Source organism: Mytilus trossulus, chromosome 4 (assembly GCF_036588685.1).
Source record: "Mytilus trossulus isolate FHL-02 chromosome 4, PNRI_Mtr1.1.1.hap1, whole genome shotgun sequence".
In the NCBI taxonomy this organism is placed as follows: domain Eukaryota; kingdom Metazoa; phylum Mollusca; class Bivalvia; order Mytilida; family Mytilidae; genus Mytilus; species Mytilus trossulus.
The window spans coordinates 62,077,895-62,095,998 of NC_086376.1; the positions used below are offsets into that span (position 1 = coordinate 62,077,895).

An 18,104-nucleotide genomic window follows, 5' to 3' on the forward strand; every position below is an offset into this window, starting at 1 on the left:
TGTCATATTATAATCAATAGTTATCATCGAAAAAAGTATCATTTAGATATCAATGTATATACAAATATGCCTTTTGTTTCCATTTGTTTGCATAAATAGTATTTTGTAGTTCATATGTTGTTCATTTCTTGTGACAAGTTTCTCTTTTTTTTTGGCAAATATAAAGCTTCGGTAAAATATTGAAAATAAAGATAATCAATCGATCTATCTCCATGACTATTGTCAGTGGTTGTCTTTACTTAATATATCTTTAGATGTTTTCTCTGCAAAAGTTTTTTGTGTTCTTTACAATTTAATTTGATAACAATGTGTTCAGATTTGGTCTATTTAGAGCTAGATATATTGTGATGTTTTGAATCTCGTTCTATAGAACTGTATAGTTACATTTCATGTGTTTCATTATAATACGTTATTTTGACTGACTAACAGCAATCTGAGTTAGTCTGAAGTAAACAATAATTTCAAAATGAAATTGAATAAGTTTAATTTAGGGTTGTAAAAGCGTTGACAGTGCACACATTTTTAGCGGCATTTTTTACCGGTTCCATATGGAGATTTGGCCAGCCATAACACCATGTTCAACTCACCGTATTTTTTATACAAATGTCCTGTACCAATTCAGGAATATGACATTTGTTATCAAGCAGTCCATTTATATGAATTTTTGAGTTGGTTGGGTTTTTTATTTGCAGTACAGTGTTTCCTCATGTAGTTGATGTGTTTCCCTCGTTTTTAGTTTGTAACCTGGCGTTGTTTTCTCTTAATCGATTTATGACTATTTACTACTGTTGCCTTCCTGTACACCATTGAAGTCTGAATGTTCATTTCAGACATTTTTTTTTGTTTTGCGTAATTGACTTCCTGACTAATTAATATAGAAGCACTTCCCTTGTTTCATAATCCCAATCCAATCGCAATAAAATTAAGTCGCCAACCCAATTGTAAAGGATGATTATATGTATTTAAAATATTCAAAATATTCAAACTATTGATTTATAAAGATTTTATTTTTGTCGCTTCCGACTCAAAATCTTCGGTTTGTTGAAGGTTGATATAAGTCAACCAAGACCTCCATATAACGTCGGATCACATTTCTTAGTGTGGTCCATTACATCCACCAACAAGGCTTCACACTTGTCTCCCTGTATCATAATACATCCTGGTGGTGGTCCAAATACACCAGCATGGAAACCAATTCTATTCAGCCATACATTTAAAGCAATTTTAGATTGATAATAAGTCTTATAACATAAAATTGATAAATTATTTGAAACTACCTCCGCTTCAAATTTCCTTTTCCCCCCGTTTCAAGCTCTTTCACGAGATAAGACATACGATAGCATACTCATAATCCTGGTTTGATTATTGTGAATGTAAGAAATATATTTTAATGTTTAAGGGGCATCAGCTGTCGAAATTCGAATTTTTCAAATTCTTAAATCGAAGCTATAACATCCTAAACCGTATTATCAGAATTACAAAAGTTCAACAGTGTAGTAAAAATACTGCACGCGGGATCGTTATAGAATATAAATCAATTTCATTATTGATACCAGGATTTAGATTGTGTACGCCAGATGCACCTTTCCACTATGAAGGACTCATCAGTGACGCTCAAATTAAACCCAAACATTACGATTTGCCGTATGATTATTAGTCGGTATAATTTCCAAAAAGGAACAATACGCATGATGCTCTCCCAATAAATTTAATAGATTAATGGATTGTTTGTTTCGTAATGTCCAATTGGCATAATATGATACTATATAGTTAGAAAACATGAATAGCGATAGTGTAATGACAATTGTCCGAGTTATGTTTATGCCATTATCTGCACTTTGTATAACATAAATCATTGTAACAGAATGGTGTTACGAAGTCTACCAAACAAAATCCTCATAACTTTAAACCGATAAGTAAACTTCCTTTTAGTTATCTAAGGCCGTATTCACATCAAACGCCGTGTAGAGTAAACATGTTTACTATTAGTTTAGTGTAGTGTACACTGGTTTCACATTACATTTGTTCACATCTATACACCTTGTTTAGCTAACTGTACATAAGATTTGTTCACACATGTAAACTATATGTCATTTAAATGTTCATTACGTAGAACTGAATTTAAATTTTTGGTAAATTTTTCTAGCGTAGACGGAACAACCATTTCACTTCAAAAGGGGGGGGGGGGGGGGGAATGGAAATATTCCGATCCTCAATTTGATAAAAAAAAAATATGGTCATACAGATGATAAAAAAAATTATTCTGAATCCAGATTTTCCCCATACTTTATAGTGTTAAATATTGAGAAAAAAAGTATGTGATCACCAGCATCGAAAAAAAAAGGAATAAAAACGTACGCGCGAAAAAAAATCTGACTCAGATAAAAAAAAATAACCCTCCCCCTTTTTTTAAGTTAAGTGGTTGCTACTTTATGAAAGCCATTTTTATAATTTGCAGTAGTTTGAATATACTAGAGACTTCTCGATAATGCATTAGAAAACGTTAGCTGCAACAGCGTGCTTACAGCCGGAAAAAAGGATTGAGATATTAGGGATCACTACATTTTTTATCTTTTCCTGTTCGTTTCAAATGGTATTTCTTCTCCAAGGAATATTTGGTAAAGGAATAGGGTAATGTTTTTTTTATTTTATTTTACGTGTTATTTAACGGATCTGAGATACTAGACAAACATATAAATTACCTCACACTTTTTTAAGTCGTGCATTTATGCGTGAATTGTTTTTTGAGTAAAGACCAGTGGCGAATATTTCTGTGTACGTCAAGTCGATTCGGGAAGACCTTTTCAAATGAATCAGGCAGTAACTATTTACTTCATTTTTTGTGGAGGGGTAGGGGGTGTGAGCTATTGGTTTTTTTCAGGACAAATTTTGGTGACAAGTCAGAATCAATTTTAGCATTAAAATAGTGGCAGCTGAGGGTAAAACAAACAAATTTTTTTCAGGGCCAAAAACTGAAAACATTTTTTGTTTCCAAAACAAAATCCATAGCTCACCACCCCACCCCCTTGCCTTGATGTTTTATACTCAAATATAATAGCCCATCCCCGAAAATCAATTAGTTGCTGCCTTATGGGTTCGGCAATGATGCTGCTTTGAGTCTTGATAAGGGGTTAATAAAGTACGTTAATTTTTTTTAATGTTTATGTACCCTTCTGTAACCATTTTTGTACGAACTTTTCAAACTTAAATTGTATCAAAACTACAGATATAATTTATAATAGAGATAGACCATTTTGTACATATTCAAAGGGGAAACTTGATGCAAAGCATTACTTTTTACTGTTTCATTGCATTTGATAGAAAAAGAGGACTTTGTGGCAAAGAAATCAAGATTTTTATAGAAAATCCACAGCCTTTATCCTTGTACGCTCATATTTGGCAATTTGGTGACTGAAAGATATAGGATTATTGCATGCAGTGCTAGCATTGATTTCCTTAACACGAGTTTATAAATGTAGTTATTGGTTAAAACAAATATAAATATGGCCAAAATCAAGTACACCTTATAGGGTGCGCTCGACTTTTATGACTCAGCACGAGGTGTTTTTGAATTTACAGGGTGCTTAGAACTTTTTGTAAAAATTCAACACTAGCACATCATAGAAAATCAAGTGAGTAATATATGTTTCAAATTTTATAACAAAAATCTCTGTTTTGAAGGCTGTGGATTTTCTATAAAAATCTTGATTTATTTGCCACAAAGTCCTCTTTTTCTATCAAATGCAATGCAATGAACCAGTAAAAAATAATGCTTTGCATCAAGTTTCCCCTTGGAATATGTACTAAATGGCCTATCTCTATTATTCATTATATCTGTAGTTTTGATACAATTGAGGTTTGAAAAATTCGTACAAAAATGGCTACAGAAGGGTACATAAACCTTAACAAACAAAAAATCTGTAAAATTAAGACAACTTATAATTATCAAAAATATCAATTTTACTCAAAAATAGTTTCCTCCTTAAATATATACACGATAAAACTAATGTCCTAAATGCCTAGTTTTGTGTACACTTAACCTACAGAAGGCCTACATTGACTATCGACTGTGTGTAGGTAAAACATGATTTAAACTACATGTAAACATTGAGTTTTATCAATGGGAACGCAATTGTGTTTAGCTTACGTGTGAGTTACACTAACACAACACCGAATTTAGGTCAATGTGAACACGGCCTAATTCAAGAACAAAATCAATTTAGATAAACATTGTATATTTTGAATAAAATCTGTTAACGATGTAAGGTCATATTTGACCATTGAACTTTTAAATTTTAGTGGGCCATATGTTCCCATGATCATGACCGAATATTCAATGTGTATTTCACTAAAATCATTTGAAAATAAAAAAATAAAAAAAATCTCATAGGGTTCATTAACAAAACCAATCGCTTCTTTCGATCCCTTAAAGTAACGCTTTATAGACCTCAAAGAAAAAACAAAATCCTGGTGCCCCTAGACATATTAGTTTAACAAATTGTGGAAGAACAATGACAAGAGGGAGAAGAATTTAATTTGTTTGAGAGACCTTACCAGTTAACCTATACGGTGATCTATAGTGGTTAATTTCTTAGTTATTTGGTCTCTTGTAAATAGTTTCATATAAAAATGAAGTTCGATACCCTTTAGGTTCACTTTCCATTTTTAGGTAGCAACATTCCAGCAGCACCTGCATACGGGGTATATATCTCCCAATTGATATAATACTCCCATGCTTGCATTTCCTATCATACCTTTCTTGGTAAAGTCTTGCTGCTCACAAAGAAGCTATTAAACCAAGAGTTCCAAATAGTGAAGTTGAAATCATCCCTTCGTAATTTTTACAGACGCCATCACGAGTTGGTTGACCGTTATGAAAAAACCGTTTCACAAATGATATCAGATATGTTCCTTACGTCGTAACGACAATCCCTTCCCTTTCATAAATGTGACGTACCGAATTAGACTATTTACCGGATTTGTTATCACTTAAGCAACACGACGGGTGCAACATATGGAGCAGGATCTGTTTACCCTTACGGATAATCTGTTGTCACCTTTAGTTTTTGACGGGGTTCGTGTTGCTTATTCTTTAGTTTTCTATGTTAAGTCATGTGTACTATTAATTGTCTGTTTGTCTTTTTCATTTTTAGCCATGGCGAATAGCGTGTATACAGGTGCAAATGAGCCTTGATTATTGTTTAGCAAGTCTGTAATGTGTCACTGATTATTGTTCCCTTATTTTCACAAAAATAAAACCAATCCGACTGCTGAAGGAGGAAAATATTGAATGTTATGCAATTATTTGGAACATAAATTTTCTAAATGTCTTACCCACAAACAAACATAGAGCCATCTGTGTTGCAAGATATTCTATGACACGCTTTGTAATCAGTAAATGTACTGTTAAGGGCAACTACCACACCGCCATAAGTACAGTTTGTTGGATCTATAAAATAACATTTCTCAGCATTACACATTTGTAGTTTGATATGCCATAATTTTTTATTTATTTTGTAGAGGCCTCATCTGTATGCTTTTCACTGATATGCTATCTAAACTCAGGACCAAACTTGGTTGGTTGTTTTTTTCCCTTTCGAAAAATGACATTGTAAACTTTTTGTTTTCAATTTTGCATACAAACATATACAAAGATGTGTCACGAGTGCTAATGAGTCAAGTCTCCTTCTAAGTCTCAATGTCGAAAAGTAAACCATTATAGGTCAAAGTACGGTTTTCAAAACGGAGCCTTGTCTCAAACCAAACATCAAGCTACAAACTTGTAGCATATTAATCTATTGCAATAAAAATTCATAATTTCAAATAAAATTTGTAGATTTAGCTAACTTAGTCCTTATATTTGTATAAAATAACATTCGTTTATAGTGGAACATTGTTTTAACAATGAATTAGCTTCAATTAAAATTTGCTTGCTAGTCCCTCTCTGTCATTACTAATAGATACTTCTGGCTCGTTTCCCAATCAATCTATCATGAAGGGAAGCAAGTTCATGCAATTTTCATTCATAGTCTATTTCAAAAATGATAAAAATTTCTTTATATTGGTATGTAAAAAAAATTAACGTTTCAAATTTATGAAATTATATTCGTACATCAATTGTTTTGATACATCAATAACAAAAACTGAAATATATTGCATTGATTCATTTTGTAATTATTCAAAACTACATCAGAAACCTAAACATGATTATAAAAAAAATGAACCTGTTAAGGGGAGACAATTCTCGTATAACTTTTTCGAATTGGCACATAATACCACGGAATGTAACTCATCATACAAATGGCACATCCATATAATTAATTAACTGCGCAATCGTGCTCCACCTTCAATGATGATTCTGAATTATAAATATAACTAAAAGTTGTTAATCTATAGATAGGGAAGACTAATGAAAGCTAACCCACTATAAAAATAATTTTGCACTTTTTTAAAATTTCCTCAGTGAAATTCTCGAGCCACTTGACTTTCATAGCTCAAAATTAACGTTTTTACAGAATATTTGAATAAAGTAGTTGCAGATTATTCGCTTCTCAAAGTGTAAGACGCAATAAAAATCGTATGCTTGCACAATATTACCGAAATACGGATTTAATTAAGTCCTAAACATTTTGACATTTCTTCGTATATTTTTTTTTTTATCGAAAACCGGTTTAAACAAATCACAAGTACGTGTTAAGATCCGACTAAATACCTATTTTCCGATCTGGTCAGGTAAAATTGCTATACAAAGGATCAAAAAATGCTTTTATTTTCGAGTTCGAACTATTAACTTTAGAACATAAAATGATAACAAAACTTACTATTTCCAGGAGAGGTAATAGATCCACAATATGAATCCACCATGCCTATAACCAAACACATAATAATAGCACAAGCCAGAGCGGTTGTTGTCTTCATTTTTATGTTTAGGCAGTATATATAAACTATTTAGATTAGAATACTTTTGATTATTAGATAAGATGACCCCAATAGTCTTCGTAGAATTCTTTATCAAAATCATTTTAGTTTTATGTTATACATATATGTGTGTGGGACAACTTAATTGTCAACTATTCCAAGCGTGTACAGTGTTCGTACGCACGAGAGTAGCTTTTTTTTCAAACTTCGATAAGTCTATTTCGTGTTTCAAAGGCTAATCAAACCATTATTTGTAGTTTTGCATTTGCAAGTAAAACATTTTTGGTTATTTTTTATGATCAATATTGATAAAAAGTTTGAATAGTTGTTTCTCTAATTGGAATTCTCCATTAGTAGAATAATTTTTTTTTACTATTTCCAGGGAACCACGTACAATGTTTATAGATTGATTATTAGATCAACGTAAATTACTATGAAGAATCTATAATTATTGTCTTTGATTAGAACTAATCATTAATAAGAGATCGGGAGGAAGTAATTTTACTATTTTATCCATCAGTAATTACTGAAAAGTAACGATTTCTCCTTATCTGTAGAACTGATCAACTCTTAAAGTCAAACATAATGTCCGATATAATCTGTAGTTCTACGTTTTATGAAGTCCTATGATAAATTAAAACGTATTGTACTTTAATTATTTTTTTCTCTGTCATTTGTATCTTCCTAATCACAAAAAGAGTACGTATATATAAGTAAAAGCAAACATGCACTTTAACTTAAAACTAGAGGCTCCGCTCACCTTGCTCTGTCTTTGCTTATTAAACAAAGGACACATGAAAAAATTGTGTTTTGGTGTTTTTGATGTGTTTGTAGATCTTACTTCACTGGACATTCTTGCTGCTTACAGTTATCTCTATCTTTAATTAGTTTGGCCCAAAAGTGACAGTTGAAAATATTTTGTAAAATTTTACACAAAAATTTAGTAAACTTACAAAAATTGTTCAAAAATTGACTATAAAGGGCAATAACTCGTTGAGGTTATCATTTTGGTCATGATGACTTATTTGTAGTTCTTATTGCTATACATTATTGCTGCTTACAGTTTATTATATCTATCTATTACAATATTCAAGATGACCAAAAGCTGCCAAAAAATTTTAAATTACCAATTCAGGGGTATCAATCCAAGAAAAAGTTATCCGATAGGTCTGAAATTTCTAGGGCAGATATATCTTGACCTAATGGACAATTTTATCCACAACAGATTTGCTTTAAATGCTTTGGTGTCAGAGATATGAACCAAAACTGCAATTACCATTTGTAGTATTGTTAGCCATGGCGGCCATCTTGGTTAATGGGCGGGTTCATTGGACACATTTTATAAACTAGATATCCCATTAATGATTGTGGCAGAGTTTGTTTGAATTTGGCCTAGTAGCTTCAGAGCAGATTATTTTAAAAATTGATTGTAAAGGTCAATAACTCCTTTAGGGGTCAGCTGAAAATTTTGTAATGCTGACTTATTTGTAGAGCTAACCCCATGTCAGATTTGCTCTAAATGCTTTGGTTTCAGAGATATAAGCCAAAATCCACATTTTACCCCCTATGTTCTTTTTTTAGCCATGGCGGCCATCTTAGTTGGTTGGCCGGGTCACTGGACACATTTTTTTAAACTAGATACCCTTGTGATGATTGTGGCCAGGTTTTGTTAAACTTGGCCCAGCATTTTCATAGGAGAGGATTTTTGTAAAGGTTAACGACGACGGACGACTGATTCCAAATGATGAGAAAAGCTCACTTGGCCCTGTGGGTCAGGTGAGCTAAAAAAAAACATATAAAGTCATGTCAGCGCTTTTTAAAGCTTACGATTACGTTATGGGTTTCGAATACTGTTGAAGGCCGTAAGCTGACCTTAAGAAACATGACAGCTGTTTTCCATCCGTCTGATGATTATGGGGTTTTGATTTTACCATTTGGTTAGGGACTTTCCGTTTCGAATTTGTCTTTTGAGTTCGGTATTTTTGTTATCTCCTTTTGGTTAATATGACGTTAGTATCCGAAATGATTGCCTTTCTTTGACATGATTTTTCTCGGAGCACAATTTGATAATATAGAAATAAATGACGATGTATATTATTCACAAAAGTGACATCGACGCAAAGCAGAATATGTATATGTTCTGCCAAAACAGAAAAATCTTCAGCTCAAAGTTGAAACAATCAAACACCAAATGAGTTATAAAAGTCGATACATTATACACATATGTTAATATATCCAATCCCCAGTATCGAGCATAGTGGAAAGATGTTTACATGGCGCAATGTTCTTAGAACCCAAACAAAGTTTAGACTGAAAGAAGTATCTGATTAAACAATAGTCAATGTACGGACCAATGAAACACGGTATTCTAATGAGTCGATCAACAGATCAGAATCCCTCAAAAGTCTTTTGGACTGTTACTCTTGATAATATTTTTTTTTCGGTTGTTTACCTTCTAAATCAATTACTTATAAATATGAAACAAGTTTAGATAATCATATAAATCATTTAAATTGACTTTCACTAGATATAAACGGTAATAAATATTAACCAAAGTAAACGAAGCGTTAGATATCTTATAGTGACCCACATTTGTTTGGATGTTGATCTATAACCATTTATGCATGAGTTTACGAGTTCGAACAGCGGTATACTAATGTAGCCTTTATTTACATGATTATTTCATTTTATCGCCGATAGTAACTATAGGAAATATGAAAAAAAAAGTATTAACAGAAATATCAAACTCAAAAATAAGTAATAAACAAAAAGTGGTTGGCGAGGTCCACAAAATCTGACAAAATCAGAACATCAATCAAATAAACGAATATAAAGCAAATCTGAAAGATCGTAAACTTGACAACACATGACATTAAAGTTTGGAATATTGGTCTGTTTGCGACTAAATCCTGACCCAAATACATAGATACATGTCATGTTGAAAAGATCGGACTACTTCTAGTTATATTAACTCAGACGTAAAACTTAACAAACGTACTTTGGCTCTACAACTGTTTCGGTTCGCAACTCTTTTGTTTGCATACAAGAGTCGTTTATAAAATGTATTCTACTATATTGATGATTTTTCTTTATTTTTGGTAATTCAGTTTAATAAAAGGATAGATTGAAATAAAGCGGGAAATCAGACTTGATGATTTAAATGTCTGTCGTTTTAATTTTGTTATGAAAACAACGTCTGTTTGTAGAAGATACAATGCTTATGTTTTTCAATTTCATTTATCAGTATGTATAAAACCGATATTATATGTTATTCAGGTCTCAGACAGGGTATATACTGTGACATTCCCGGCTTAGAGTTTATATCCCTTGAGCCGAAGGTGGGAATGTCACAGTATATACCCTTTCTGATACCTGAATTACACATATATAACGGATTACCCTTGACTTAATGTTATTTTCCAGTGCAGGTATTTGTTGACAACACATATCTATAAGTTGAAAAACCCAACCTGATTCGAACAGCGGTATACTACTGTTGCCTTTATTTACATGATTATTTCATTTTATCGCCAATAGTAACTATAGGAAATATGAAAAAACAAGTATTAACAGAAATACCAAACTCAAAAATAAGTAATAAACAAAAAGTGGTTGGCGAGGTCCACAAAATCTGACAAAATCAGAACATCAATCAAATAAACGAATATAAAGCAAATCTGAAAGATCGTAAACTTGACAACACATGACATTAAAGTTTGGAATATTGGTCTGTTTGTGACTAAATCCTGACCCAAATACATAGATACATGTCATGTTGAAAAGATCGGACTACTTCTAGTTATATTAACACAGACGCAAAACTTAACAAACGTACTTTGGCTCTACAACTGTTTCGGTTCGTATACCTCATTTGCTTTTAAATTTTCGTCTGTGAACGTTTCTGATCGAAGAAGAAAATCCTTCCAAAATGTTGTTTCGGACATATATTCAGTTTATTTAGTGTTGTTTTCATTTAGTTTTTCGCCGAATCGTTGCAATAGTATGGGTCTTCAATTCAAACAGATTTCAACAGACTAAATACTTGTACAATAACACATACAAAATTTACAAATATTTTTATTGTTTAAAACAATCAGCTCAGTTTGGAAAACTTCAAAATATAAATGTAAGCCTCCTCAATATTCCTATCATATGCTTTCATTAAATGAAACGACGATAGCCCGTTTTGTTGTATCTATCTAATTTACACCCCGAGATCATGGTTACTATTAAATGATATATTTAAATAATTAAGGAGGCTGTCTTTCGGCAATTGCACCATATATAACGGGAAATATGAGAAATGTATGATATCAAATTAACTTGAATGACATCTTGATGTTAATGTATTTAACATGTGTCTTTTAATTGATTCCATAGAACTGACATAAGAATAAACAATAACATTAAATTGTAAGTTATGTAAATGCCAAACTCTTTTGTTTGCATACAAGAGTCGTTTATAAAATGTGTTCTACTATATTGATGATTTTTCTTTATTTTTGGTAATTCAGTTTAATAAAAGGATAGATTGAAATAAAGCGGGAAATCAGACTTGATGATTTAAATGTTTGTCGTTTTAATTTTTTTTATAAAAACAACGTCTGTTTGTAGAAGATACAATGCTTATGTTTTTCAATTTCATTTATCAGTATGTATAAAACCGATATTATATGTTATTCAGGTCTCAGACAGGGTATATACTGTGACATTTCCGGCTTAGAGTTTATAAGCCGAAGGCGAAGGGGATATAAGCCCTAAGCCGAAGGCGGAGGGGATATAAGCCCTAAGCCGGGAATGTCACAATATATACCCTTTCTGATACCTGAATTACACATATATTACGGAATACCCTTGACTTAATGTTATTTTCCAGTGCAGGTATTTGTTGACAACACATATCTATAAGTTGAAAAACCCAACCTGATATGTTCGGCATACGTGAAGGATTTTCTAATTTGCTGTGAAAATAATTTTATCGTGTATGTAATAATTTATTATAACACTTTTAACAGTAATTAAAGTATTAAAAGTGTTAATTGCGTGATTTTGTATCAAAAATGTATTATTAACTGAAGCACGTCATAGTTTTCCCTCTTTGAGCCTCTGACAGTCTGATCTCTTTTGACTACGTCACATAGTAACCGGTGTTATGATGACGTTTTTGAGGTTCCAATTGGGGATAAAAACGTCGTATATACCCCGGCAGTTTCCTGAATATATACTGACATCTCTGTGTTGTTATCCAATCACAAACCTGGACACATTTGTAATCCGTAATATATATATATATATATATATAATAAAATAAAGGAGAAATCAAGTTACATATAGATTTAAACATGTCCTTTTCCATATTGTGTCGAGGGATGATACCAGGGCCAATATTGAAAAGACATATTATAATCTATTTATCACATATTTAAATTTGCAGGAAAGAGGGAAAAAAGTTCAATTATAACAATTTAATGAAACATAACAGGTAAATCTTATTATTTTTTATCACAAAAGTAATAAAAAGTCGTTAAGGAAGCAATGATGTCACGTCATTTGGAATCAGGGCACGATAACCAATATACTCTTTTTTGAGGTTATTACATATACAAAACCTAACGTATTCGTAACAAACATGTGATAAATGAAGATAAAGCCTAACAATAAAAAAGAATGACTTCTTTCAAAACAGCAAGGAAGGTTTTTTTTCTTTTCGTTTTTATATGTTCTCTTTAGCATAAAAAGTATCAGATTCCAAATTGTTGTGTTAACATTGAAAACGTATATTAATTGTAAAAGTTTAATTTGTATTTCGCCTAAGCTTCATTTCCACCTTTCGAAGTGAATACTTATCGCTTTCTTTCAGTGTAAACCACACAATACCATCACTGTACTGCGAGTGAGAATAAAATCCCACGTGGTACACGCCATTTAGATTACTATAGTAGCAGTTATTGAACCACCATCCAGATTTGTTTTCAGCCGCGCAATGACGGACATTGCGATCATTATCCATATCCTCAGTACTAAACTTCATGTTATCGTGGAAACTGAGAGAATCCCCGGCATTACCTGTGTAACTACCCACGTGGATCTGATAATCGACATCCTGGCTTCCAATTGAAAAGATTCTATATTCAGAAAAGTACTTCTTTCCTTCCCAGTCCCACATATCAATTCGTAGCGTATATTCATCCTGATTTGTAAGGAAATGAATCCATTCGTTTCCAACCCAGTGGCTGCCGTACAGATTTCCAAAACCGAATTTATATTCGATCCACTGCCTGTTAAAGCTAAGTAGACCGTCAGTGCGACGTTGAATAACAGTGTATGCTGATCCGTTTAGAAATTCACAGTAAATATTATCTGGTTCCACTGCTGCTTCTGGTTTAATCTGGTACACACCACTTACATCATAGCCCATTTCATTTACATCTTGGCAGTCTGAAATAAGTATGTTCGAAATAAGTTGTATTTTTTATTAAAAATTCCAATTTTGTAACCTTGTATGCTTCTTGCTTTTAATGAAGTTTAAATTATTCTATGAGTTTTAGTTATTTGAAGCAGTATGTCACGTGACGGTCCTCGTGGTTCAGAAAGTACATCTCTCTCTGAGCACCATATTTTAACCCGAGTTTTGGGTGTTCGTAATTGCTAGCTTTTTGGGAAGTCTTATAAGCATTAACAAACTACACCTTCATTATTCTATGTACTAAGATTTTCACTTCATTATTCAATTTCAACCAACCCTCAATGATTTGAGTATCGTACTAATCACTTTTTTCTGACTCCAATCACTGTCCAGCTTTGTTATATTTTCCTGCTGTCGCCTTTAATAGAGTTGCCCCATTTTTATTATTGTAATTACAGTTTTAATAAATTTCGGAAAAAAACACTTCAAAAAATAAATTTTAAATTATACTTAACCCCGCAAAATTAATGTCAAGATCATTTAAATTCATTTCTTCATGTATCAATTTTTGAAACTCTAATTTGTTAAAGGGTGTTTTACATCTATTTGATAGATTTATACTAATTTATGTTTAAATTGTAAGAATTGAAGATTCACCTGTTTATGTAGCAGAACATCAGAGAATGCATCTCAAGCTTCTACAACATGACATAATTGACAATGGAGATTCAATATTTCGATATGTAATTTTTGTTTGAAGTTTAAATAGTATAATCTCAAACGTGTACAACTGGATGAAAGTGCATATTAAATACGAGAGGCAACAATATATTTGAGGCTTTCCTCGGAGTTCGTTTTTTATTTTATTTTCTTTATATTATTTTACCTTTTTGAAGTTTTGAATTTAACTAGAAATGTTGAAACAACACTCAAACATTGCATATAACTGTGTCCCCGTTTACGATGGGCATTGAAACGCTGAATAAAAATAAAACTTGAAAATTGTTGGACAAAAGAGGGACGAAAGATTCCAGAGGGACAATCAAACTCATAAATCGAAAATTGGCCAAAGTTGTACACTAAATAAGTTTCAATTCTAGAATATTTTACCAAAGTTATTGTTTGAGTTGTGCTTATAATATATGGTTCTATCTTTTAAAGAAAAAAGAGAACAGATTTTTCCTAACAATGACAAATTCTTGAAAATTTCAACTAGTGTCTTTTAATATCAGAAAAATATATCGACCTACAGTTATAGTTCATTAGTGAATTGTCGACAATGCTAAGTGTTAATGTGTTTATGCAGCTTTAAATTCTAGAACCCACAATATTTATACATCCCTCATCTTGTTTTAGGTACAGGTATGATGGATACAATTTACTAATTGTTGATGTGAATAACCATGATATATTAAAAAGAAGATGTGGTATGATTGCCAATGAGACAACTATCCACAAAAGACTAAACTGACACAAACATTAACAACTATAGGTCACCGTACGGCCTTCAAAAATGAGCAAATCCCATACCGCATAGTCAGCTATAAAAGGCCCCGATAAGACAATGTAAAACAATTCAAACGAGAAACGATATGTTTTCTTTTATATTAACCGACTATCTTAAACGCTTTCTGAAGATATATCATGCCTACGTAAACAATTGATTCCTATCAAAAAACAGACTATAATTAGGGACTGTCAATTCATAGAGGCCCGTTTTACACTATTTATATTAATTACATCTCTTTAGAATTGTATTCAACGGATGTTCAGGACACATAATTGAAAGCTTAAGACAGGATGTTTAGTACGAAGAAAGGAATCTTCCTACATATACATGATTCAAATAGTCCCAAAGGAAACATGTAATGACAAAATGATTTAATAACAAATGTCACATTACAACAATATTGCTTCAATGAGTTTCATCAAGTTCAGAGATACTATTATCTAAATATGGTATGTCTGAGGCAGAGGAGGCTGTGTCTGTTGTTGTCCTATATTACTAGCTCCAGAGAATATGTTAATTGAACCAAATCAGAACAGTTTGGATTGTTAATGGAAGGAACATCATCAATATATCTAGGGCAATATGCGCAATTGATTCTCCATAGGCGTTAAGGATAATGTGTCCTTCTGTAGACTCACCATAGTTATTAGGATAGAATTATTTGCGGCACACGCGCTTCGTTTATTAAAGACTCATCAGTAACACTCTCTTCAAAAATAGTAAAAAAGCCAAATAAAGAACGAAGTTAAAGAGTATTTATGGGGTACAAAGTCAGATCCATTTTTCCGTAAATAAGAATATCACGGAAATCCTTACGTTATGTGGCTCCTCGTGATAAAAACATCCCTTATTTTACACAATAAAAATATTTAATACTTTGAATACATTACTTAACTCCATATTTACTTTTATGAATCTCTACTTTCCAAATCAACACATATGTGTAAGCCAAATCACTTGTTAAAAGTAGAAACATGACAAATATCATTACACAGACACGTTTTGTTTACAAATAACTTTTGAGTTCCTCAATTTGAGGTGCATTCAAGGATATTGACCCATCTGAATGTGTTCTCAAATTATCAGGATTCTTTTATCTTCTTATTTTTGAAATGTATCTGAAGAAACTCTGACTTTTATTGAAATAGAAGGAGATCGGCAATTAGAAAACTAGAGGCACACTGTTCTTTCCTTTAGGAAAAGGTTTACCTTTGACAATGTCCATATTCAACACTTTTGTTGTCAATAAGAAACTCCGGCATACTATTTACTAAATTAACAAAATATGCCGTATGGTATCTAAAAATAATACATTTACTACCGTAAGAATAGATGATCTTTGTTGTATTTGGCAAACTTTAAGGAATTTTTGTCCTAAATGCTTTTCAACTGCGTACGTTATTTGTCCTTTTTAACTTTTTTGGATTCGGCCGTCACTGATGAGTCTTTTGTAGACGAAACGCGCTTCTGACGTAAAAACAAATCCTGATATTTATGATGTGTTTATTTAAAGCGTATAATACCATTTTTATGTTAAAGAGCATCGTGGATTATTTATTTTACAATATTTTACATGAGGAATTGTTGTAAACAGGGTTGAAAAATCACTAGTTTTGTTATAACTAATTTCAGAGAAAAACAAGAATTCAAAATTATCCACAAAAAAACTTAATTGTTCTTTTTAAGGGAACATTAAACAATAGAATTGGTGAAATCGAATGAGAGGATTGTTTTTCATAAATACTTACGAAACATCGGATAAAAATAAGAGATTACGGTTCTTATTGTCTTGGTCCTTAATTGAGGGAAAGTGATATTTTAATACTTGGACGTATCTTAATTAAGTTAAATTAACATTGATGAACAAAATATATATAAGTTAATTATATGTGTTGTCTGAAATACTATATACCTACCCTTGGGTATAGTAGTGATCACTCTTCGCTTATTTTCTTTCGTGCCGTCATGGTTAACATCCGGGGACTTCAAAGACGCAATTACTAACGTCTTCATATATGCATTATCGTCCTTTAACAATCCAAGATCTTTATCAATAGATTTTATTTTATCTTCTGAATTTTTAAGATCGGTTTTTATGTTGTCTATATTTACTGTATAGTCCTCATCGTAAGTTTCCAGCTTCTGTATGCGATCGTGTACATTATCATTCTTATTTGATTGTGATTTTACCACATCAGTTAAATTGTCGTTTTTCGCTTCTAAGATAGATAATTTCGATGTTAGTAATTGGATGGTTTCCGAAATATGAAAAGAATGGTTACTGTATTTATTTTGGCCCATTTTGATATTCCTGTGTTCTGTTTGTAGTTCTATGACGTCACGTTTCACTACAACCCATTCGGCTTTCAAATCTCGAACAGTATTTTTTAATAAATCAAGCATATTTATTTCACGATGGCTTATAGGTTGTGCTTTTCTCGTATTTCCATTATTTAAAGATTGAAAACTTCTATGCATCCTTTGATAGTTATTTTTCAAATGACTGACTTTCTTTTTAAGATCTAGCATATCTCTTTCAACATCAGTAATACTGTTCGATGTGTCTCTTTCAATAATCCTGCCTTTCAATGTTTTAAATTTTAAATCTGTAATTTGCCGTTCTAGATGAATGGTCCAGTTTTGACATTGTTTTAATTCTTCCAAAGCTGTAGCCTTCATTGTAAGAAACTCCCTGTCAATGTATCCTGTCATATTGCTTACCTTATAACTGACATCCTTCACTTTTTGTCTGATGTCCTCATCCGGGTACCATACATGGAAACTATACTCACATGGCAAATTATTCCCGCGTACTTCTGCGTTTGACGGTAAAACTGAATACATAATCAAACAAAACTGTAAAAGTAATTTTCGGCAGTTCATTTTGTACTGTGTTGTTACTCGTTTGTCTTCAATGTCATTATCTTTTGTTCTTCATGTAAACTGAAACAAGTTTACCTTCGAAGAACTAATCACGTGGAAATGTAAACATTGTCATCAAGTAAAGATTCTGAAACTATAGTTCGCAGTCGATTCCCATGGATTGATATTTAGCGTGGACGTAATCTAAGTTTTATGCATATGGAATTTTGAAATAACGATGTGATTATCATTAAGTAACTGTTAATGAAGTCTTTAAGACACATCTAGATAGTGAACTATTCCGTATATTTTACATGGCTGTATCATATTCGACTTTAAGTGCGTGTCTATGAGCGTTTGACGAACTAAGACAATTTCTGTTGTATTGATCAAAGTTAATGAAACTCT

The 18,104-nt window shown here is 32.0% G+C and overlaps 2 protein-coding genes across 2 annotated transcripts; both read right to left on the bottom strand.

The window, feature by feature from the left end:
* Positions 1–986: 986 nt before the first annotated feature.
* Positions 987–6,939, bottom strand: LOC134714072 (beta-microseminoprotein-like). Its single transcript, XM_063575320.1, has 3 exons — positions 6,822–6,939; positions 5,335–5,449; positions 987–1,197 (listed from the first exon to the last, which is right to left on the bottom strand). Exons 1-3 carry the CDS (start codon positions 6,916–6,918, stop codon positions 1,059–1,061), a joined length of 351 nt encoding a protein of 116 aa, XP_063431390.1. The 5' UTR covers positions 6,919–6,939; the 3' UTR covers positions 987–1,058.
* A 5,545-nt stretch (positions 6,940–12,484) lies between these two features.
* On the bottom strand, positions 12,485–17,767 carry LOC134714073 (techylectin-5A-like). The gene is made up of 2 exons (XM_063575321.1): positions 16,751–17,767; positions 12,485–13,356 (listed from the first exon to the last, which is right to left on the bottom strand). The coding sequence occupies exons 1-2, from the start codon at positions 17,715–17,717 to the stop codon at positions 12,713–12,715; spliced, it is 1,611 nt and encodes a 536-aa protein (XP_063431391.1). The 5' UTR covers positions 17,718–17,767; the 3' UTR covers positions 12,485–12,712.
* Between the last annotated feature and the right edge of the window lie 337 nt (positions 17,768–18,104).

Excerpts from the sequence above, each read along its gene's own strand:
- LOC134714072 (XM_063575320.1), bottom strand. The coding sequence starts at position 6,918 with ATGAAGACAACAACCGCTCTGGCTTGTGCTATTATTATGTGTTTGGTT. Across the intron at positions 5,450-6,821 it reads TATTACCTCTCCTGGAAATA|ATCCAACAAACTGTACTTAT; the intron begins GTAAGTTTTGTT and ends GTTATTTTATAG. Across the intron at positions 1,198-5,334 it reads GGCTCTATGTTTGTTTGTGG|AATTGGTTTCCATGCTGGTG; the intron begins GTAAGACATTTA and ends ATGGCTGAATAG.
- LOC134714073 (XM_063575321.1), bottom strand. The coding sequence starts at position 17,717 with ATGAACTGCCGAAAATTACTTTTACAGTTTTGTTTGATTATGTATTCA. Across the intron at positions 13,357-16,750 it reads GATCACTACTATACCCAAGG|ACTGCCAAGATGTAAATGAA; the intron begins GTAGGTATATAG and ends TACTTATTTCAG.